Consider the following 25,874-nt stretch of genomic DNA (forward strand, 5'->3'; position numbering starts at 1 on the left):
ATGCCAAGTGTACACAGTACGGGTCAGGGTGTGATTGACTTATCAGAGTTAGCATGATCAGCAGAAAGTATGATTGGGTTATAAGGAGGTATAACGGCAGTCACACTTGTACCAGAGCCACCATTTCTCGCGAGTATGAAGTGTGTTACCAACGTTTAGGAGAGCAAGGCGAGGCCTACACTGACTGGTTAAACCGTGTTTCCCGCAAACAGTATGCGTTGTCATTCGACGGTGGTTACCGATGGGGTCACATGATGACAAATCTAGTGGAATGCATCAACTCAGTCTTGAAGGGTGCACGCAATCTCCCCATCACTGCACTTGTGAAAGCAATATTCTACAAACTTAATGAATTGTTCACTTGGAAAAGAGCTGAGGCGGAGGCTCGGATTAATGCTGGCCATTTGTTTTCTAAGCTTGTGACCTCAAAATTGCATGCAAATCAACTTGGAATAGGAAACATCCAGGTTAATTGCTTCGATAGGCAGAATGAGGTCTTTGAAGTGCGTGAGATGCCAAGTGGACTGTAGTATGCCGTCGACCACCGTTGTCTGTGGTGAGTTCCAGGTGGACCGGATTCTTTGTCGACATGTGTTTGCATATTGTGCAAATCAACAACTAGATTGGGAAGTGTATGTGCATGACGTTTATAAGATGGACCAAGTTAGACGGGTTTATCGAGTTAGGTTTAGGCCACTCGGAAATCCTACTACGTGGCCTTCTTACAACGGTCCTCGATTTGTACCGAATCTGTACCTGAGACACGTTACCAAAGATCACCCTAGGATGATGTACTTTTTGAATGAGATGGACACGCGAATGTTACGTCGTCCTAGGCGATGTAGGCAATGTGGGGTTGAGGGACACAGTCGTAGAAGATGCTGTCAGGAAGGTGGTCCAAGTGCCGACAATAATGCACAGTAGAATTATATTTTATGGTATTTGAAACATTATAACTTATGTCAACGTACTCTATGAAATATCTGACTTTAGATTCTGTCCATACATTTTACAATATTCGAAACATTATAGCTTGTCCAAGTATTCCATCACATGCATAGTAATGATACATATAATAGTTAAATGAAACTTAGGAAAGTTAATTCAAACATAGAATAGTTAATTGGTACTTAGGAAAGTTAACTCATACATAGAATAGTGAACTGATACTGGGAAAAGATAACTGATACATAGAGAAAACTAACTACGCCACAACTACTTTCTCGTTGTCCACTTTACACCTTTCACAAAATTCTTACATTTCTTGTCAGTCTTTTTGAACACAGATGGAGTGTATCGACTAGTGCTACGACGCGGCGGATCAACCCTGAGATTGTAGCCTTTGCCTGTCTAATATGGAGTACATGCGTCACCTGTATATAATATAATCAGACCATGCAAGTATATAATGTAATCAATCCTAACCAAGATACCATAAATGAAACAACATCAATTGACCAAGCAAGTATATAATATAATCAATCCTACCCAAAATACCATACATGAATATAATAACATCAATTGACCAAACAAGTAAAGTAATAATAGGACCTGCATCATTACGGGATTCTTCATCCTCGTTCATGTCCTCATCTTCATCCTCCTCCATGTCCTCATCCTCATCCTCCTCGTCGTCCTCGTCATCTGGTTTATCCACTAGATACTCATCAGTTTCATGCTCAAGTGTTTTAACATTTTCTTCAATCAGAGTCATCGAAACACGGTGAGAGTTTTGACTATTAAGAATTCCTCGACCACAGTCACTCCTACTAGAATCACCAGATACCAACCCTTCAGAAACACCCGAGGAAGTGCGACATGAATGCCTCACGTTGAAGGAATACCTACCCACCATGAAATCAGGCTGATAGCCATATTGTACTTGGTCGGCATCTGAAGCCATGAACCCAAGCAACTGGCTAAAAGAACCTCCGTCTCTTGAGTCAAACTATGGTGTACTCCAATACTGCTGATGTATTAAGAACGATGGGGGTAAATTGTGTTTGAGGTATATATTAGTTTGAGGACTAAGGTTGTTCTTGTGGAGGTAGAGATAGAGGTGGAAGTGGAGGTGGCGGTGACTGTGCCTTATGCTCTTGATTCTCATCATCCATAACCTGATTACCCTCAACATCCTCTTGAACCACAAGATCCGACAAGTTCAAGTGATTGTCCTAGTACATATAAATATCTAAGGGATGCTGTGAAGCCATGAGAAGCTCAGTAAGAACGTGATTATACTTGTTTATCCACTGCATCACCCAAAATGAATGAGTCGTGGTTGTAGCCTAGTTAAGATTCTTAGGACCAGTCAAGACTTCTTCGTATGCCTTGTCTAGATTCCGTTCCTGATGAAGAACTCCCTGAACGAAACCGAACTGTCGTCTAAACTTGTCGGTTGCATGCCATTCAATACATTCAAAAGACACCAACGACACCGTAGCACTCCACACAATTGAGTGCACGTAGATATCTGCAGGAATTATGTCTGGATCAATGCGATCAACAGCATATACAACCCACACAAACTGGGAACAATAAAGTAAATAAATGATTACAATCCAAATAACAATATCACTAAACCTAAAACAAATACTACTTTAATGAAAACACACCTGGCTTTCCTGAAGATCATCCAAGGCCTTCCTAAAATGAGCAAGCTTAAGATATCTATAGACTCGGTCTCCATGCTCCCAGTTACGCCTAATATGACTTATTTTATTAACACAATTGGATTCTAAATATGAAGATATCGGGTAAATGTAAGATAATATTACCTGTTTGTAAGCGAAAAACTGCGGAGTTCCCTAAGAATCGGCACTAGATATGGTAGGTAGGGGTAGAAAAAGGTCAAGCGGCCTATTATAAAATAGGCACATGCTCAGGCTCTTATAAAAGCCTTATTATGTTAATAGGTCAGGCTCAAACTCACTAATTAGCCTTATTAGCCTGTCAGGCCTGCTTGGGTCTGTTAATACATAATTACATATATAAATAATTTTTTATTATTAATAAAATTATGAGATATTTTAAATTTGTTATATTTAATTATAAATAATTTTGTATATTTTAAATACTTTAAAATTTTAAATTTTTTATAATTATTAAATATTCCATATTACATTTAAATACATTTATTAAAAAATATTTTTTTAAATAATATTTTTATTTTTGAAAAAAAAAATGATCAGGCCTTTTAACAGGCTTCAGACCAGGTTAGGCTGAATAATAGGCCATACTTAGTACATTAAAAAAAAACTATAACAGGCTGCAGGCCAGGCTCAGGCTAATTGACTACATGACAGGCCAGACCTGTTAAGAGTAAAACCTGGCCTGGCCTGGCATGTTTCCACCGCTAATGGTAGGCGAATCCAAGCCCAACTAAGCAGAAGTGTTAGCAGACCATCGATTTTCTTACAGTCAAAATGTGATGCCCGGCATAACACTCTGTACAGGTGTGCTAGGCATGCTGATCCCCAGTTATACTGTCTGATACTAGCAAAATCACGGAGCAGAGGCAGAAACTTCCAGTGCACAGATGCCCCAGACTTGTCTCCAAACAAGATCGTACCGACTAACAACATAATGTGACACTACGTACACCTATATACTGTTTTCATCAGTCAACTATAACCGTTCTTTTAAACCCCGTAGCCACGTCAGTTTTATGCAGTTTCCTCTACGGTCCGACTTTCTCGGTGCAACCCAAATTGGTGCAAACATTCCGCCTCTAAGACTTCAAAACCACTCAAAGTCATCCCTGTGACTGGAAGACCGTCCGTCGGAAGACCGAGGATCATAGCCACGTCTTCCAGTATCACGGCATATTCACTAACCGGAAGGTGAAAGGTATGTGTGTCCGGATGCCACCTTTCGACTAAAGCATTTACCAGTGTTTTCTGATATTGGACTACTCTAATCTGGACCACATGGTAAAAATCAGTAGATCGTAAATGCTCCTCCACCCTCTCATTGTACCGATCCAGAGGGATAGAGTAATCATATGTCAACATTCGTAAACTCTACAAAAGAATAGCAAAATCACGATTCAAATTTCACAACTATCATAGATAATTTTAAAAAATCTAATTAAAACATATAAATTTACTGAATCCAATTTACTAAGTAATAATATTTTAACTTCTAACTTTAATTAATATTTCTATAGCTTATTTCTAACTTCCTACAGATAATAATCCCTAATACATACTTCCAAATACATTATATTTTACCGATCCTAATTTCTAATCGAAATTATCAACATTATTTTAAAAAATTATACACCGATTTAATTTATCTATTGTTACGAAAAATTATTATAATTTATAAAATTATAATTTTTAGAATTAATTATAACAGTTAACTAATTAATTATAATTTTTAAAATTATTACAAAAAATTATAAACAAGTCATTTTTAATATAATCTATTATATTGAAAAAAAATTCTAAACAAAAATTAATTACATTTAAAGACACATATTTCTAACTATTATTTAAACATATATTCCGAAATTTTTAAAATTAATTATAACAGTTAACTACTTAACTATAATTTCTAATATTATTACAAAAACTTCTAAACAAGTATTTTTTTTTATTACTATTCTATTATAATACAAAAAAATCTAAATAAAAATTAACTACATTTAAATATATATATTTCTAACTATTATTTACACATATATTCCTAAATTTCTAAACTTAATTATAACAATTAACTACTTAATTATAACTTCTAATATTATTGCAAAAAATTCTAAAAAAGTATTTTTTATTATTAATCTATTATATTGCAAAAAATTCTAAATAAGAATCAACTACATTTACACTTTATTTAAACATTTATTTCTAAATTTTTATCAATAAAAATAATAATAATTAAGTCACATATATCTTCTTCAGTTCAACTTCTAACAACAAAAAATATAATTAAATTTCTAAAAATAATAATCATAATCTTGAGATATAAAAAAAATAATAAATAAACTTACATAATCAAAATGGCTGAGATATTTTACAATGTGAAGTTCAGGATGATCAATATTTTTAGATTTTTGTTTCTTTGATATTTTAATTTTTTTTTTTTTAGTGAAGTAGATGAACCAAACAACGTTCAAGGAGGAAGAAGAAGAAGGAATGAATGTTAAATGGGGATGAAGGAAAAAGTGACTCGAAGGGTGGGTACGGTGTGCGTGCAATGAAGGAGTTAAAGGGGCACCGTTTGTGGGGAGCAACACGTATGCAACACATGGTTGGAGATACAGAACTCGGACCGTCTGTTTTATCACGAGGAACTCGGACCATCCAATTTGTCAGCTCCAACTCGCACGGTCCGATTACTCCATCGTTGACACCACAGGCAGGTAAAGTACGACTGTTCTCCATATCGGAATCCTACTCCATTCTAATCTCCATAACAAAATTAAAAAGTATATTTTTGTGTCATGTGTCAGCAATTTAGAAATAACTTCATGTGAAGTCAACTGCAGGTGAGTTTCTGCTTTTTTATGTATATACAACTAAAATTGGATTAGTTTAATAGTTAACTCACTAATCTGCTTAAATAAATAAAAATTCAAATCCTGTCTTAACTTATACATATAATAATTTATTGATCAATAATAAATTTTTAAATAAAATTGACAAATTGATCATTATTTTATTAAACTGGGGATACGGTGGAAAACCGAATATTATTTATACCCACGAGTGTGTTCAACAATGAGCTATTTTCTTAATTTGCAACTAGAAAATTAAATGTAGTAATGATAGAATCTCTTATTAATTATTATATTGCGTGATGTGTTTGCATTGCTCAAGAATTAGTTTGTAATCTTGTATCATTATATTACATGTGTCCAAAAACAAGCGCTCTATGATAGTGTTTGGTGGAGAAACAGAGACAGAAAGACTGATATTGAGAGATAGAGACTAAGAGATAGGGATTGAAATAAATTCCAGTATTCTGTTTGGTGTAAAATGGGAGACAGTAATTGAAACAAGAATGAAACTCTAATTTAATTTGTACAAAGGGTAAAATTGGAATTAATTAATTAAAATGAAAGTATTTTAAGTATAAAATATTATTAAAGTTTCAGTCTCTATTTCTAAAAATTTCAGTCCTCTGTGTCCCTATTTTTTTGAGGTACTGAAATACTGAAATTTTAGAGACAGAGACAGAAATTTTAGTACCAGTCTTTAGACTAACAAATACGATACTGAGTCTCAATTTTTCAGTCTCTGTCTCAATATCTCAAAACAAACGCTACCTATATGTCACGCCTACGCCAGCATTCACCTGGAACCTGGAGAGCAAGTAAAACAATCAAAGCGGCTTAATTAAATAATGACCTGAAGATATAAATAAGAATTATTTTTATTTATATAAATAGAAAGGCAGCAATAACAATTAAAATAATGATAGCACAGAGTTGAAGTCAATAGAGAACCTAAAACTACAAGACGACATTAAATTATATATTTTGAAAAAGTCGCTATTCACTCCAATGTAGATTGTAGGGAGTATTGAAAACTAATTAAACATTGATGCAGAGAAGGGTGAGGACTGAGGACCCATCGGTGATTTTTCAATTTGGCACGACTTTAATTAGCACTGGAAGGAAGTAATGATTTTGTATATAAAGAAAAATAAAAGGGAGTTATGACTTTTTATTCTACACCTTAGTTTACATACCCTACGAGACAATAATATTTCATATGAATAATTGAGTGTCGTGTCCATCAACAACTGAACATTTTGAAAAGTACCCAAAATTATTTTGCACTTTAAATATTTTTCTATAATTAGAATGTTTCTTGTTTCTTGAAAAGTTGTAAGATTTTTTACTTACATTTCGAGACAAACAAAATTCGAACTCGGATACCGTATTTTTCTTGTTTTTTAAATCGATCTTTCTTTTTTTTAAAACTTTTCAATTAAAGACGTTTAAAACGCCTTTTTTTCAAATATTTTTTATTAATTAAAATTTAATACATATAATCGATTAAACCGTGTTATTTTTGTTAAAATTAGGTTAGACAAATTAATTTAACTAAAAAAATAGTAAATTAAATCTTGAACCAGTCTAAATTAATATTATTTTTTATAAAAAATAATTACAATATCCTTATTATAAAAAATGACTAGAATATTTTTATTATATATATATATTTGAAAACTCTAAATCTTAATCCTATAACGACAGAGAAGTAAAGGACTATAATTTAAGATTCATAAAATTAATATATATAATAAGAGTATTTTAGTCATTTTTTTATAATAAAAGTATTGTAATCATTTTTTATAAAAAATAATATTAATTTAGACAAATTCAAAATCTAATTCACTATTTTTTCGGTTAAATTAATTTGTATGGCCTAATTTTAACAAAAATAACTTAATTTAATCAATTATATAAGTTAAATTTTAGTTACTAAAAAATATCTTTAAGAAAAGACATTTTAAACGTCTTTATCTGAATGACTCCTTTGTTTTATCTAATAAGTTAATCATTTGTTAATAAACTAACTACTAAACAGACATAACAAATTAATTTAGACATATTCAAAGCAGTTGTTAAATAATAATTTGATTATTTTGACAAAAAGAAATCCTATATATTCGAAAATACTTTTGTTATTTTCTTTTTTAAAAATAATATTTGTTATTTGTTAACACCGAAATCTTTAATAGCCTATTTTACTGGTTAACCATTTGCTAATTCAAAGAGTATATATATCATATACGCACCTTCTTATATCATATGTTGTTAATTTTGACCGGTCTTTATGAGTTCACAATCATTCATAGACGGATGATTATTGAAAGTTTGAAACATGAAATGCTGACCAAGTTCCAGAAAACTATTACATATTTAGTTATTTACATGTGATGGAATGAAATTCAAACCACGCTCGTGGGTTTAAAATTTAAATTAATTTGACAATATCGGCATATCACTAACAATATTATTGGAATTGACAATATATAGCCGTATACCGTACGTAGTAATAACCATTATTACTACGCATTATTTAATTTATTACACCAAAAATAAAACAAATGATAAACTGCAATCTGCTAATAAAGCTATATCAAACTAAGGCATCATAAAAATTATTACCTTCGTTTAGGTTATATGAAATTGATTCACAAGATAACAAGTTAATGCAATTTCTTGGAGGGTTATGCTAGGTATACACTAAAATTAGCTATTAAAGTCAGTCACTAGTATAAAATATATATTAGAATATAAATATATTATAAAAATAAATTAAAATACATATATGTATTTATACACAAATGCATTAGTGGTTGATTTTAGTGACTAATTTTAGTGTACAAATAGCATTTATCTTTCTTGGACTTACGAGATAACGGAATGATGTTAGTTATTATATATTCAATAAGAGACTTTTGACAAAAGGCATGTGCAGGAAATTATAAAATGATTTTATGACAATCACCAAAAAGAAAAAATTTGAGTAGATTTGGGTAAGGTTTAGTTTTAAGAAATATATTGAGGTATTTCTCTTCTTTTACGTAGCATTGTAGTAGGTTAGGGGATTCAATTAGCCCCTCGTGCTTACCAAAAGAAAAAGATATGAGCCAAAATTCTCTTAGTTCATAAAGAGTTAAAGACTAATCAAGTGTACATATATACTTTCAAATAAAGATTAATCAAATGAATATACATTACCTCCAAAAGGCCAAAGCAGTGGCGGAGCTTAGGAAAATTTTGTTGGGAGGCCAAATTTTTTTTAATACAAAATATATAATAATAAAATGAACATTACTCATACTATCCAGAATAACCATCTGGATACCATGGATAATAAACATCTTATGTCATAAAACCACTCATCCCAAAAACTTAAGCTAATTTTAAGGTTCACCAAAGATCGAACTCTTGACCTTTCGGATTTATAACTCTAATACTATATCATGAACCCACTCATCCCAAAAGCATAACTTGACAAGACAATGTAACACTAATGGTCATATCTCTAATACTTCCTAAACCTCCATTGTACACATTGTACGCTTAAGTCATTGGCTCCCTATAATTTCTCTAATAAAATTAAATTGAAGTTTTGTTAAGAATATTTTAATTTTTTTTATCTAATAAACGAGTGATACTTTAAATTATTTTTTGAGAAATATTTAGTCAAATATGTTAGTTCTCAACAAGTTTTATTAACTAAATCGGTTTCTAATTAAATTTTTATTTCGTTAGACAAATTAATCCGCATATTAAATTATTGTCTATATAAAATGGCTAATTTAAAAATTTTAAAAATTCTTAACGTTATTTTGGCTTTATAAAATAATAACATATTGATTTGTCAAACTTTTTTTTACCAAAATTTGATGTTAGTACTGATATGTTCAATAAAAATAAAAAATGAAAAAGTTTGAACAACCAATATTTTTATTAAAATTTGGCCAGCACTTAATTAGTAAAAGAAAACTGAATAATTTTACACTATTAGATATAATTTTATACCATTAAAAATATTATTGATGGCTAATTAATAGTTACAAATCACAAAAACTGCTAGCTTTCTAACACTCCTCATAAAAAATTATAGAATGATTAAGTGATTAAATTTTGTTAAAGATCAAATTATTTAACTAAAAATTTTTTTAAGACTGATTTGACATTACTCTTTAATAAATACATTAAAAACTTAATTTTTAGTTATTTAATAAAAAAATTGTTCTTTCGAAATCTTTTTAAATATAGCACTTATTATTTTATTAGTTAAATCATCAAGTTATTTATATATTTCGAGATATAATTTAAAAAAATAATTATAAAAATGGTGGAGAATAGAATTTAAACCTACAAAATTATAAAAGAAAAATCTAATTTTAATATGTTAACCAAAATAATTATAAAGATTTTTGTTCTACCAAATATATAACTAATAATTTTTAAAATTTTGGGGAGCCATAAGTCCATAATTAACCACCCATTACCATAACTAAGATCCGCCCCTGCTGCAAAGTTATAAGGTTTTCATCAGATTCTACTCAATTTTTATCCAAAAGTATGTAGAAAGAGTAAATATCAACTGTCATTTTCAAAATTTATCCCCAACAAATGAAGCATACATCAATTAAACATTTTTCTGTTTCAAGTTTTTGGATTTCAATAATCTCTTTTTATGGTGTGTTTGTCTCTTTTTTTTTTTTAATCTTTATTCCCTATGATCTTTATGAATTATTGACATCATGATGCAAACACAAAGAAAAAGATATATTGAAAAAAGTTTTTCGTGCATGAAAATATTTTTAGAAAATAATTTAAATTTAGTTAAAAAAAAAATAGCTTATAATAACATTGTAATATTTTTTATGTAAATTAGAAACTAGAATGACTTGAATTTATCTATATTTTTATTTGTTAACATTTTTTTTAATAAAAAATTATACTTTTTTAGATTTGATATAAAAAAAAAAACTTATTTTTTCTTTAGTTTTAGATTTAATATTTTTTCATTAGTACATTGATTATTTACATGATTAAAAATAATTAATTAAATTATTTTATACAATATTTATCTACATCTTAATTATTATTTTTAGATGATATCTTTAGTCTAATACCCTTACAAATTAACAACTTATGGTTATCGAATAGACAAGGGATATATGCTCAAGAATTTATAAAGAATATTATTAGGAAATCAATAGTCTAAATATGTAATGGATTATTAATATTTATATTATCTAGAATAATTATCCAAATATTAGGAATAATAAACATTTCAGGTTATAAAATCAGTCATTCCAAAAATTTAAATTGATTTTGGAGTTCATCAAGAATCAATTTTTTGACTTTTCAGATCTAGAGTTCTAATATCATATCATAATACCCTACATTGTACAAATATTTCATTAACTTCCCATACTTTTTCATTTATAAATAAATAATGTCCATTATCAGCATATAATGTACTTAACAGTTAACATCCCTTAAATAGGATGCAATTAACTTTAAAAAAATAAAAATAAAAAGAACACATACGAAAAACTAAAAAAATTCACACAACCATAAGCTGTGGAAATCCGAACGCCGGGTGGGGAGATAACGGCGATAACGGTGGCACACTGAAAATACCAGTTACGTCAGCGTCCCAAAAGCCAGTCCAACTAGACGGCGTTAACGGAATATCTCTTACACCACTAACGTCAGATGATTCCTCCATCTTCTCCTTCTTGACGACCGGCTTCTCCTCCACCTCCTCCTCTTGACGGGGGCGCTTCCTGTCATCGGCGCCGGCTTCGAGAGGGAAGTTGAGGATGGCTTTTGAGCCGCGGAGCTTAAAGGCGGCGCGGTCGTAAGCCTTGGCGGCATCGATGGCGGTGTCGAATGTTCCAAGCCAGACTCTGGAGCCTCGCTTGTTAGGATCTCGAATCTCGGCGGCGTACTTTCCCCACGGTCTCTGTCTTACCCCTCTATAGTGCTTCTTCTTCTGTTGTTCGCTGCTCTTGGAAATCTCCTTCTCCTCTCCGAATTGGATCCATTCGGTTTTCTTAGGGAGAGAGATTTGCAGAGACGGTTTTCGGTTCGACGAAGACGCCGATGAGTGCGGTTTGGATCTTGGCGTTTCTAGGTTGTTGACCACTTCGTTGCAGTTAAAGTATTGGTTGACCGAAGCAGAAGAAGAAGAGGAGGAGGAGGAGGAAGAAGAAGTAGTAGGGTTAGTTTGGTAAAATTGGAAGGAGAAGGAAGAGTTATGAGGAAGTGGTGAGAGTTCTCCAAGAAGATGAATTTTGATTTGATTGAGGGCAGAAAGTTCAGCTGGGTTCGCCATAGTTTAAGTTTTTGAGTTTGAGTGGAAAAATGAGAGTATGTATGTATATATAGAGGCAAGGTCATGGATGGATATGTGATATGTGAATGTGATGATTATTAATGTAAGTTTTAAAATTTCAAAGGATTGGTTGCTTTGTCAATGACGGAAACTCGAAGGAACCATCCTCTATCTCTATCGTCTATCCTTCTCTCAATTATTATGGAATTTTTATCCTACGCTACTCTCCACGTTACCTTGCTCTGCACCCTATCTATTCTTCTTTGACTTTCTTTGGGTTCATCCATGCACTCAGTACCCCATTCTTAATGCATTCTTGCCATTGCTTTAACCTGCCAACTCGAAAATAATATTATCATTATATATTATTAATCAAAATATATCACATATACTTCTTTAATTATAATAAAACAAATTTTTTATTATATATTATACAACAATTATACTAAATTATATTAAAATTAATCATCAAAATCATTTACTAGTATAAAATATATATTAAAATATAAAATACATTTTAAAAACAAATTAAATAATACATGTATTTTTCTGTATTGATTTGGCCTAGTCTATCAAGAAGCAGGGTCCACCTAACGAACCCGCGACTTGACCAGTCCCCAACATGCTTGAATGGCAAAATGTTCCTCACATGACACAATTAGGGCTGACAATTCATACCTTATCCGCAGGTACCCAACTCGATTCAACCCGTTCGGATAGGGTAGGCTATCCTATCCGCTGCGGGTAGGGTAAGGTACAATCTGGATATGCCTGCGGGTAGGGTAGGATACGGGTTTAGGGTGTACCTTACCCTACCCTACCCTACCCGCACCTGATATATAACACATATTTTATAAAAATCTCTTTGTATAATGAAGGAAGTGAGAGTTGAACCCACAAGTGAACAACCACTAAAGTAGTTAGTTAATTTAGTAATTTAGAACATTAATTTTTTATTTTTTATGTTATTAATACGTATAAAATTCGAAATGATTGAATTTTATATTTACTTTGAAAAAATTTGATATTTCTGCGGGTAGGGTAGGGTAGGGTAGGGTTTAGAATTTTAAGGTGCGGGTAGGGTTAGGGTTGAGAGATTGTCAATCCGGGGGTAGAGTAGGGTAGAGTTTTAATAAAATTTTCAACCCGCGGGTAGGGTTAGGGTAGTATCCAAACCCTACCCTACCCTACCCATTGCCAGTCCTAGACACAATTCCCTTACAGCTAGCAGAAGTTTTTAGACAATTAGGCCCAAATAGAAGGACCCACCCGATAAAAAAGAATAAAAGAGAGAGACCTACCTCTCTCCTGAGGTACATCACTATAATCCTAATTAGCCGTCTTATCATACGGACTCTTACTTTGATATCAGAGTGTCCTTGCAAATGGTCTTACCCGCCAATCACTGACGGATCTAGAAAATTTTGGTAGTGGGGGCAAAATTTATATTTTTGGTGATTGAACATAACACAAAGAAAAAAGATCTAAGAGAAAGAGTAGCACTCCTCTCTAATAATAATGTCTAAATTATTAGGAGCAGTAACCACTCTAAATACACCTGCTTGTTTAAAGCAGCAGTCTTAGCCATTAAATCAGCCGCTCTGTTTGTTGTGCGCTGGATGAGAACTAAAGTAGCTGTCCAATTGCGTTGGAGCATCTCTTTGATTTTGTCAAGTAGATCAGAGTCATTCCTAATCATGTTGGTTGTGCCTCGCGAAACAAGAAGAAACGCATCAAGATTATCAGTTTCACAGATGACCTCTTTGCACTCGTAATCCCAAACCATAACAAGCCCTCTCCAAATAGCATGAAGCTCACAACAGAGAACACTAGAAAGAGGTATACTGGCAGATAGGGGTGGAAAAGGGCCAGACGGCCTGCCAGGGGCCTGCAGCCTGGCCTGTGTTTGGCCTGGCCTAGCCTGGCCTGTTATAAAATAGGCACATGTCCAAACTCTTTTAAAAGTCTTAATACATTAATAGGTCAGGCCCAAGCTTACTAATTAGCCTTATAGGCCTGTCAGGCCTGCCTGAACCTGTTAAAATATAATTAAATATATAAATAATTATTTATTATTAATAAAATTATGAGATATTTTAAATTTATTATATTTTATTATAAATATTTTTGTATATTTTAAATATGTTAAAAGTTTAAATTTTTTTATAAATATTAAATATATGACATATTACATATAACTATTTTTATTAAAAATAATTTTTTAAAATAATATTTTTTTTGTAAAAAAAATTATCAGGCCTTTCAACAGGCTTCAGGCCAGGTCAGGCTGAATAACAGGGCAGGCCTAGTACTTTATAAAGAGCTTATAACATGCTATAGGCCAGGCTCAGGCCAATCAACTGTATGACAGGCCAGGCTGTTAAGAGCAAAGCCTGGCCTGGCCTAGCCTATTTCCACCCCTACTGGCAGAACAACCTTTTATCCAAATTTCCATGCTGTCTCTAATAATACATTCAAAATCAGCTAATTGCTCATTTTCAAAAACGCTTGCATCGCAGTTCACTTTATAAACATTCATTGGAGGTGGTTCCCAATTATATTTCAAAGAAGAAGGAATAATATGTTTTTGGTTGGTAACAACATTAGAGAAATCTCGAGCAACATGTTTAACCATGTGAACAATTTTCTCCTTACTCCATGTATCCTCTTGATGGAAGATGTCATTGTTCCTATCCCTCCAAATCCACCAAAAGGCCGCTGCAAAGAGAAACTCATTTTTGTTGAGGTTAGAACGAATCCAAGACACAAAATCTAAACTAGAGTCCTTAGCGGTCGTTCCCAAATTTAAGCTAATCCAAATCTGACGAGCTTTTTGGCAAGTCCTAAAGCAGTGGTTAATATCCTCTTGAGTAAGATAACATCTCTGACAAAAATCAGAAGTAGCAAGACCTCTTTGAAAGCGGTAACTAGCTATAGAAACTCCTTGTTGAGGCAAAGCCAGAGCAGACACTTTATCTTCTCCGGTATTCTCAAGCGCCAAAGCCAAAGCCAATTTTCGTTATCATTCCAGCCAAATTTCTTCTTCAATAGCCATTCATACCCGCTTTTAGTCGAGTAGGTAAGAGTATTTGAGTTTGTCCAAAACCAACCTGTTTTATCTCCTGCCTGCTTGATAGGATCAAAGAGCATCAAATCAAGTTTAGCTTCTTCCAGAATAATTGTGCAAAGAATATCTCACCGCCAATGCCCATGGTGCCAGACATCTTCTAACTTCAAGTGAGAATCAGAAATATGCACAAAAGGAATTAAAGGAGCTAGCGTTCCACATGGTCGCCAAGCATAATACCAAAAGGATTGAGACATCCTGCCTGTACACCAATCAAAACCATCACGAAGCTTTTCTATTGTATTATAAATCGCCCGCCAAGTGCTTGAAACATATATTACTAAATAATTATTTAGAAATTCACTTCCCAACGCAATTAGAAGTCGACTCTTATTGATATTTATAGTTAAAAAGTTCTTTCAATTAATACAGTTGCTATGCAAAAATTAAAACTAATTTAAAAAAAAGATAAATAATATTCTTTTGAGTTGATTTTTAAAAAAGAACACTAATTTTGTTTAAATTTGAGAATTAATGATTCTAACGAATTTCTAATATAAAGTTTATAAATTGAAGTACCAAAAACCAAGTAAAAAATTATTATGGGATCAAATTTAATAATCTAATGGGGGCAAATAAATATTATTATCATATAGTACTCAAAAAAATTTCAAATCGTAGTGGGGGCGCTTGCCCCCATGCCACTATACATAGAACAGTCCCTGCCGCCAATCAACCAACGATTCGTAGACGCAGCATTCATTTCAGCTTTACATTCAGGTCCAATTTTCATCCCCAACGCTTTCTCACCAACCGATTCAACGAACTAGCAAATGGCTAATTTTGGTGGCTAATTTTAGTATACAAATAGCATTTTTGATTATACAAATACAACTATACTTGATATACACTAAAATTAGTTATCAGAATCAAATATTAATATAGAATACATATTAAAATACAAAATATAAATTAAAAATAAGTTAAACTATACGTTACTTACGTATAAATATAATACAAAAATATTATTTATACACTAAATTAAAATTAGTCATCGAATATTTATCTATATATATTTATATTAGTATTTATTAATTTTATAATAATTATATAATTTTATATGTAATAAATATATAACTATAAATACTATATGTATAAAATTATAAATATTGAGTTACTAACTTTGATTATTGTCTCTCCGGGATTAATGACACTTTATATCACTTGAAAATAGAGCTTACTAAATGCTTTTCTGCCTTTGAAGTTGAAGTAGGACATTCAGTTCTAGTAATAAATTGGGTGATTAAACATTTGTTTATAAATAATGTATACATAACAAGTCATACGTAATCATTTATATATACTATATGAAAAAAGTTAGGTAACAAAAAATTTTTAATCATAATTAGTCAAAATTTTTTATAATTTATTTTATTTATGTAATATAATAATAGTTTTATTTTTTATTTTACTCTTTTATCAATCCACTTATCATATTTTTATCAGTTCTATTTATTAATGACATTAATTATAATATCATATTTCTTATTATTAGATATTCTTGTAATCAATATTTAATATTTTTTTATAATTTGATTTTTATAAGAATACAATAAAGACTAATAATAATTATTATAAAGAACAGTAATGATAATTTGTATTAAATGAATTAATTGTAATTGATTTTTTATTTTTGTTAAGTCATTTATCATCATTCAATGGAGATAAAAAACTTGAAAGCTATCCTAATATGATTTTGTTTTTGTTAATTCAATTATTTTTATTTAAAATTTACAACTCTAATACCATTGCAAGCACAATTAGAAATTTAGAATAGGCCAAAGAATTTTACAAGGAGTCATCTTTATCATTGTAAATAATATGTCAATTGAATTCGACCTTAATACAGTATTTATGGTAGAAGGTGTTGATGAAGAATTTGAACAACAGACAGACTCACCCGACGAGGTTATTGTCAGTCAACCAATTTTTGAGAATATGAAAAATCACACTAGTTTTGATGAGGTATGATAATAAACCGATTTTTTTTAGTATTTTTATGTGTATTTATAATTATATTATACTACTATATTCATACACATAACATTCATACGTTTATATACATAACATCCATAATTACATACAACTAACATCTAAAAGTTAAATTCATATTTATTAGATATTACAACCATACACATATCATTTTTTAGTTATTGCGTAAGTAACTATTAAATTAACACAAATATTTTTAAATTTTATCATAATTAAATTTAAAAAATGTCAAATTCTTAAATTAATTTATTCAATTGATAAATTTACTCATAACATCCATAAATTTATCCACATAACATCTATAATTTCATATTAATGACATCCATAATTTATACTCATAATATTCATAATTTCATACCTATGATGTCTATAATTAATAAATTTTTATAATTAATATTAGCAAATTTTAAATTATACGTCTTATTATATTCTTCAAATTATCTCATATGTGCACTAGTAGGTCGTAATTTTAATTATTTTAATATTTTTTAAATATTCATATGTATGCTTATTTATTGATTTTAATATGACGAGTTAATAATTATTTTTTAAAAATTATTTTTAAATTTTTGTTTATATTTTATATTTTATTTTTTAGTTTTTAATAGTGTATATGTAAAATATAAGTTGTATAGTAGAAGTTGTTAAAATTTTTTAATTATTTAACTTTTATAATTTTTGCAGAGAATTATTGCATTTAATGGATAATAATGTGATTGAAAAATATTAGGGATTTGATTTGAGAAAAACTGAAATTAATTTTGGAAAGAACATTAACAACTCTAAACATGCAGCAAAATGATAGATAATAAGAAAGATAAGTGATAAGAAAGTGTATGTCACTTACTTATTAAGAGAATTATGAGTACGTAATAATCCAAGCATTGAATATAATTGAAATCGCTAAGTAGTGATAATTACGTAATGTATCTCGTGGGCTACGTTAGTTGTAGAATATATAGGGGCAGGGACATTTTGTTGCTGTGTTTAAGAATTGGTGAAACTTTTACTCCAATTTTGCAACTTGCAAGCAAAGAATTGGGTTGTTAGTGACAGTTTTATTTTATTGATTTATTTATAGTGTCACGATTTGTATTCCTTATCTTGAGACATTAATAAACGGATTGAATGGTTGGAAAGTCAAATAACTTTTACCAGCGGGTCAGATAAATAATTCACTCTGGACACATATGCAGAGGCAGATAAATACATAGTTTGAAGGTTCCATAAACCGTGTATGTCAACACATTGATGATATTCATCAAATTCTATATGAATTTATTTTGGGGTTACGTCATTTGAATATGCATTCGTAGACTCTGGAAATTGAATGGATATGTACAAGTAAATGCTCTAGAACCTGCCATCTAACTTGCTATAAAAGCGCTTTAATTCTAATCTGTGTCATGTAGTGATGAAGAACAAGAACAATACATACATAAGGAAAAAATTTATATATATGCATATACAATTGTATGCTAACTAATAAGTATCAACTGATGATAATTAGAGCTAGAAGATGATCAATTCTGTTGTAAGGAGTTAGAAGATTTAATTCCTACTTTGTAATCAGATTCTGTCACAACTTCGTTTCACTAAACTCTTATCTCTAATAAATTGAGTCCTCGGCTTCTCATAAGATAGGGTCTAACGTTTTTATTTCTCTTTTAAATGATCGAAGGGTTCTGAATTAGTCAATGATTGACTGGTTATATGATCTCATGAACCGTCCTTGTCTTTTATATATGTCAAGCCTCTTGGATGTTTCAACCGCTCAATTCTTAATTAATATATATTTAAGAAAGGGCCAAAAGCAAATAGAATTGTATTGTTAATTTAGTAGTTAATTAATATGTGATAGTGTTAGAAAAATAATAAAAAATCAGTCAAAACAGTTTAAATTTATCTTATTTAATATTTATTAATTTATATAATTAATAAATATTAAATAAAATAAATTTAGACCATTTGAATTTTTTTTTATTATCTTTCAAATATTATATTGATTAATGTGCATGGGATCAATGGAAGATGCTTGTTTATTCATGCTGGAATAATTCCCTTCCAAACACTCCAAAACATAGGGGGGCGGGGATGGAATCTACGATTAATTAAGCCCTTGACATAGTCCTAATCATTCATCTTGTACCTTCACAGCCCTTGTGAGGTAATTAGGGGTGACAATATATATCTAATTCGGGTGTATCTAATTTTATTTTATTCAAATGGGTTACGTTGTCAATTTGTTTGATGCAGGTAAAGTTGACTGTATAGCTAATTTGAATGCAGACTGAAATTTAATTTTTACCTGCTTAATCTGTATTTTATATATATACAATATTATATTATAATATTTTATTTATGTTTGTATTATTAATTTAAATAAAGATTTTTATGTCGAATTGAACATTTGATGGTTATGTTATTTATAAGACAATTGTGTTGTTTGTATTGAATTTTTAATTTGTATATTTATTAGATTATATAATAATATTACATATTTGTAAAACTTGCGAGTAGGGTCAAATATCTGCGGTAGAGTTAGGGTTGGGTTGTTTTCAATTCACATGTAAAAAATGATTGAATTTTCATAACAAATTCAATCTACGGATAAAATTAGGATTGGATTCAAAGTCTACCCTACTCTACTCATTGCCATCTCTAAAAATTATCCTTTTCTGTTTGAAGTTCTTAAAACTTTTTCATACCTAAACTAAGTATTAAATTTTTTAATAAGGTAAGATCGGTTCAGGATTATGAAATCTTTTTCTATCAAATAGAAAGCACTATTTTAAAAAATATATTTTTAAGTAATTTTTTCATAAGAAAATAAATTTAAAAAGTCTTTTTTTTTTGTCTTAAAAGTCTTTTCTGTTCAACATAGTCTTCATAAGGTTTTAGTCATAAATTCATGGATTCATTTTTGTTGTTACAAATTTTGGATCTTTTTAAAGGCCCAATCATAATCCACACTTTTTGAAGGCCCAACTCAGACACCCTAGGGTCCAATTAGTGTATAGCTAGCCAAACTAATGTAAGCAGATGACTAGATGAGGTTTGGCAACAGCGGACATCCAGTTTAGATGGCATATTTGTATGCCTCTTGAATGTTGTATTTGGATTCAAAATCCTAGTTAAGGTTGGATGAAGTTTAAAAATTCCATAGTATGTGTAAATGGATTAGTGTGTAAATACTAAATAGTGTATAATAACACAAAAAAAAAAAAAAAACAAAATGAAATGTAGGAATATAGAAAATAGTGACAAAGGTGTTTGCCTCAAACTAAGCCACACCAGGTTAATGTGTGTGTGTGTGTTTTAATATAAAAAAAAAAAAGAAAAACAAGTAGATTTGTTGATCTCTATACACTAAACATGAATTTAACTCATGTAGTGGAATATAAGAATTCATATATAATTGTGTGTATTTATATAGATAAATGGTAAGTTTGTTAGGTAATACTTAAAATTGAGAGTTGTTAAATTTATCTAAAAATAACTAATGTAATAGTTGGCTTATTCATCTAATTGCCACAATGTTACAAGGTAATGACTTTGTGAGAAGATGGAAAACCTGTCACTATTTTCAAATTATTATTAATAAACCATTACATTAAAACATATCAGTGATTTTTAATCAAAATAATAGAGATAAATATCAAGAAGGAAAACATAAATAATGACGCAATATTGTTAGCATGTATCATTTATATGTGATATAAAATATATATCAAATAAAGTTTAATAAATTTGACAAAAAAAATTAGCTAATTGTGAACGATTGACAAAAGGAAATTCCATCTTTAAATAAATATTTTTATCAAGTATACTCATTGTTATGTATGTAATATTTAATTCTCTATTATCAAAGTCACAGTTCTAAATTATTGTTCATAAATCATAATAACTATTATAATCATTTAAATTATTAATTATGGTATGGTTAGATACAAGATTCATCTCCTACGTAATTTATAAGTCATAATTAATTTAAATTGATTAAGTAGTTAATTTATTTATTTGCTATTTTAAGCAAATATAAAAAATTTATTTTTTTTATATATAGAGTAATTTATTATTAACAATAAACAAACTTTGAAATACAAGTTATAATCATATATGAAAAAAACACTTTTTTAGTGTCTATTTATTTATTTTTAACGACAATAAAAAATTAAAAATAACCGCTAATATATTTACTAACAATTAGATATTAGTCTTTTTATATTTTATTGCTAAAAAATTTTGATAGTAATTATATATTTGTCGGTAATAAAAACTTTTTAATATTATAAAAAATATATAATTGTCACTATAAAATATAGTAATAATGGTAAATATATAATTGTCGCAAAAGTATAAATTAAACAAGACATGTAATATAATGACCATTATATTATTGCTACTAAAAATATTTTTGTTATAGCGGGAATTAAGCTGTGTTGAGTTAGTGTCTTCAAGATACATGGATATAGAAATAAATATACCAAAAGACATAGATACAAATATACATATTTTTTTTATGTGTTTGACGATAATATATAAAACACAACAATTTAATTCAAATGTCAATTTTATTCTTATTAATTTTCTTTCATCATCTACTATCAACACTAACACCACCACCACCAAAATTTTCTACCACCACCATTATTGTCATCACCGATTTTTAACTTTATCACAAAATACTATCACTTTTATTCGTTCACCATTTTAACAAATTCAATTTTTTTATTAAAGAAAACCTAAAATAGGTTAAAATAAATAAAAAAAATGAAAGGGAGACAGATAATAAGCAATGTGATTGTCAAAACGAACATAGTGAAAACGGATAAATCTAAAAAGAGACGATGACCAATAACAATAATGAGCGCGGTGATGCAAAGAAAGGAAGATAAGAAGAGAGAAGGAGATGAAGAATAGAGAAGTAGCAACAACAACGGTGTGAAAGAGGAACACGATAATAAAGGGAGAAATAGAAGTGATAGGTGCAATGATGCAAAGTGAGAAAAAAAGGAAAAGAAATAGTAACATAAGTGATAACGTGAAAGAAGGACACAATAATGGCAAAAAGAAGAAGAAAAAGGAAAAAGAGAGGAGAAAGAAATATAAATATTGAAAGGAGTTGAAAAACAAAGAAAAAAATAAGAGGGAGTAGCGAATTAGGCTTAAATTAAATAAGGGACAAAATTAGAATTTTGAAACAAAAAAAGATAAAAATATAAAAAATTGTGTCTGAATGTCGTAACTTAAAAAAAAATTAAAAATACATATATTTTGTATGTACTTATGTATTATCATATTTATTAAAACTTTGTGTCTCAACAAATAAATCCTGGATATATGTCATTGTGACTATGTCTTTGGGGTACATATCTAGGGATGGTAATGGGGAGGGTCGAAATAAAAAATGCCTTCTTACTTCCCGTCCCTGCCTCGCAGATTTATTTTCCGTTCTCGTCTCGATCCTTGTCGTGGGAGAATATTTTCCAATCTCTATTTTCTACGGAATTTCATTTTATGTGAGGACCCTATTTTCTATCTAATAATAATTTATATAAAAATTTTAATAAAAAATTCACAAAATATTATTACAATATATAGATAAAGTATTGTCCAAGATTATAAATCTAAAAATATAAAATAACACACCATAATCATAAAAGAAAAGACTGAAAATGTAGACAATATAATATTAATATTATAAAAAAACAATTTTTAAATTCGAATTATGTTTTTCAATATATATATATATATATATATTATGTAAAATGAATAAAAAATTTATATTAAAAATAAATTATTAAAAATATTTAAATAAATTTAATAATTCAGAAACTAGTAAAAAAAAACAAAATCACTCAGATTTTTGCACCTGTTTTAAGAAAAATTTTACCCTCCATTTTTATCTTCATAAAAAAAAATTCTCCACCTTTAAATTCTCATTTAAAACGGTCTCCACACAAATTTTGACATTTCAAAAAATTTCGCCATCCTTATACATACCAACCAAACTCACGCTAAGGGACGCAGTTTGCACAATGCAACAATTATACCTGGCTCTTATCATTTGATTCCATTCACGTTCATACACCTTGTGGTAACCGGATCTTAGAGTGACATATTGACCAGACTTTGCTTGGAAAAGTAGAAAGCCTGCTTCATAACAATAGTAATTAAGCCATCAAACAGAATGTTACACTAATATTTTACTCAAATGAAAATATTATTTATATATTAAAATTAGACATAAAAATTAAGGTAGAAACTCAAGTGAAGTCGACTTCACATGAAGTTGATACTTGAAAGTCGTTGGATAAAAATTTAGTCAAATCAGTCAAATTATCTAACGACTCTCGGATATCAACTTCACGTGAAGTCGACTTCACCTGAGTTTTCACCTTAAATTAATAATAATATAATTTATATTTTAATATATATTTTACACTAATATTTAACTTTAATAACTAAATATATTATATATATCTAATATGATTATTTACTTAAATAATCCTTAAATAAATCAAATAAATAAATTGAAGCTTTAATTTTTTATGTCCACTTATGTCCACAAATTAACTATTGCATGCATATCCCGTCCTCATTGCTAGATAAAATGAATCTTTTTTATTTACAATCATTGAAGATTTTGATTATCTAATTTGAAATAATACAGGATTGAGTGGCGCACAAAATCTTAGAACTTATATTTTGAACTATTGCTAGCATGTATATTGAACATGCTCAATAGTGAATATATAAAGCTTTCTCAATTATTAATAAACTTTCCAAATCAGTTTGAAATGGCCGACAATAATATGGATAAAAAATTAGCAACTTGAGGGGATGGTGTATTTTTATATATATTGAATAGAAATTCAACTTGTTTGAATTAAGAGATTCACGCAATTGTGCCATTTAGATGCCGCCGATTTGTATAGGGTTTGGAATTTTCTTAACGCAACCACTTATTTTATTCATAAATCATAATAAGTAATAACAAGTTTTGCCAACCAAGTTTTGTTTAGGTGTTTAATCGGAGGTTATCAAGGGATTTTAATGGGCTGGTTTTAATTTTGGGTATCAGAGAGAATGTACGCAATCGAATATTTCATATGGTAAAAAAAAGGTAATAGCACGTTTAATTTACGAGTGCTAAGAGATTATCAGTTAGTTATTATAAATATTTTTAATAGTGTAAAATTTTATCACTACAATAATATAGATTATTTTTTAGGATTATATGTGTCAAAAAAATTAAAATTTGTCAAAAAAATTAATTTTGATACTATTTTAACTATAAAAAATATGTTAATAAAAAATTTGTCAAAAATAATATTTTAACATATAAATAATTGTAAAAAAAAGCTTAAATCTTATTTTGATAAATATTGGTTGTTAAAAATAATTTGTTAGAAAGATTTGAGAATATATTTTTTTATGATACTTATTAACTGCCAAAAAAACTATTTATTTTTATGTTTATTGACCATAAAAAATTCTGAACAGAATTTTTTAACAAAGAATGAGATGAGATCTTGAAACTGAAGTATAAACTAAAATTTTGAAGATGAAAGATGAATAGAATGATCTCAAACTGAGAGCAGTGTGATGCCAAAATTGACGGAGCTCAACAAAAAAAAGAAATAGTAGAGTAAATTAAAAATAAATAAGTGTCAAAATTGAGGAGTAATTTTCTACGATCAAATTATTCATCAAAAAACATAAAAAAATTGATATTTATAATATTTGTCAATAATATATATTAATTTTTATATTTAATTATAATTATTAAAAAAATATATTAAAATAACTCTTTTTTTATAATATATTTAATAATATAAAATTATTTATTTTTTTATTTAATTAAATACTAACTAAATTTTAATAAATAATTTTTTTTTTATTTATAGCCAACAAACAAATAGTACTGCTACTAGTCTACTCATACTAGTGTGAAAAATGATGGGTGTTGGTAAAACAAAATATAGTAGAAAAAGGAAGCTTACGGGCAACATCCTAATTAGGCACGTTGGGTTTTACTTTTAATTTATTTTCTACAGTATGAATGACCATGACCATTTTTACATTTTTTAAACTTGCAAAACTTGTACTATAGGCATTGTGGGGCCTCCATGTCGACATGGCATAAGAATAAGAATTTCAGAAAAGTGAAAAAAGACTCACAAATATAAATTGGGGGTGATGCGCACGTGGAGGTTGCGCACATGGATAAATAATACTAGCATTAGGTATAGTCAAATTACTAAAAATAGGAAAGAGAAATTTCAAGTCAAAGTCAAATGTGCCATTTAGTTCTTAGTTGTTGTGGTCATCGGTCAGCTTCAAAGCCTCTGGTTTCTTATGTCGGACTTTTCCCTCCTCATCATTGGTGCTACTACCATTTTTAATAATATATCAGCATTTTAATTATTCCTCTCAACTCGTAAGATTTATAAACATAATTATTAAATTGTTTTTTTCTCTGCTTTTTTTTATTTCAACATAAATATCTATTAAATTTGTATAAAAAATTTGGATTCGATGAACAGATACGATTCATTTAAAAAAAGTAAATTCAATTCAAAACTTATTAATTTTAATGTCAAAATATACTTTGTAAATAATAGAAGTAATATTGAAATGCTTACATTAATAATAATAATAAAGTGTACAAATAAAGAAAACTAGACATCTAAAAAAAAAAGAAATTACTTAAGCAAATAAAATGAAAAATAAAACTAAAAATTGAATCAAAAGAACCAAAATAAAAATAGTATAATTTGTGGTGTTGAATGAGTCCTTGTCCTTCTGTTATCCTCTAATTATCATATTTACAGGGAAATAATTCTGAGCTGACACTCTTTCTTTGACAGTTATTCCATCTCATCCACGTTCTCCCCATTACTTATTTCTCAAAGATAAAAATA

At 29.2% G+C, this 25,874-nt stretch overlaps 3 protein-coding genes across 3 annotated transcripts; 1 reads left to right on the forward strand and 2 right to left on the reverse strand.

Moving 5' to 3' along the window:
• The first annotated feature begins 531 nt into the window (after positions 1-531).
• Positions 532-924, forward strand: LOC140179068 (uncharacterized). Its single transcript, XM_072217661.1, has one exon. The coding sequence runs from the start codon at positions 532-534 to the stop codon at positions 922-924; it is 393 nt and encodes a 130-aa protein (XP_072073762.1).
• A 1,103-nt stretch (positions 925-2,027) lies between these two features.
• On the reverse strand, positions 2,028-4,013 carry LOC140179069 (protein MAIN-LIKE 1-like). Its single transcript, XM_072217662.1, has 5 exons — positions 3,722-4,013; positions 3,329-3,574; positions 2,616-2,737; positions 2,331-2,528; positions 2,028-2,174 (listed from the first exon to the last, which is right to left on the reverse strand). The coding sequence occupies exons 1-5, from the start codon at positions 4,011-4,013 to the stop codon at positions 2,028-2,030; spliced, it is 1,005 nt and encodes a 334-aa protein (XP_072073763.1).
• Positions 4,014-10,900: 6,887 nt separating this feature from the next.
• Positions 10,901-12,095, reverse strand: LOC112747760 (ethylene-responsive transcription factor 5-like). The gene has a single exon (XM_025795950.3). It carries the CDS (start codon positions 11,823-11,825, stop codon positions 11,052-11,054), a length of 774 nt encoding a protein of 257 aa, XP_025651735.1. The 5' UTR covers positions 11,826-12,095; the 3' UTR covers positions 10,901-11,051.
• Positions 12,096-25,874: the final 13,779 nt, after the last annotated feature.

The sequence above is a fragment of the Arachis hypogaea genome, chromosome 15, assembly GCF_003086295.3.
Source record: "Arachis hypogaea cultivar Tifrunner chromosome 15, arahy.Tifrunner.gnm2.J5K5, whole genome shotgun sequence".
Taxonomy (NCBI): Eukaryota; Viridiplantae; Streptophyta; class Magnoliopsida; order Fabales; family Fabaceae; genus Arachis; species Arachis hypogaea.

Excerpts from the sequence above, each read along its gene's own strand:
- LOC140179068 (XM_072217661.1), top strand. The coding sequence starts at position 532 with ATGCCGTCGACCACCGTTGTCTGTGGTGAGTTCCAGGTGGACCGGATT.
- LOC140179069 (XM_072217662.1), bottom strand. The coding sequence starts at position 4,013 with ATGTTGACATATGATTACTCTATCCCTCTGGATCGGTACAATGAGAGG. Across the intron at positions 2,529-2,615 it reads ATGATCTTCAGGAAAGCCAG|TTTGTGTGGGTTGTATATGC; the intron begins GTGTGTTTTCAT and ends TATTGTTCCCAG. Across the intron at positions 2,175-2,330 it reads AGGAACGGAATCTAGACAAG|GACAATCACTTGAACTTGTC; the intron begins GCATACGAAGAA and ends TATATGTACTAG.
- LOC112747760 (XM_025795950.3), bottom strand. The coding sequence starts at position 11,825 with ATGGCGAACCCAGCTGAACTTTCTGCCCTCAATCAAATCAAAATTCAT.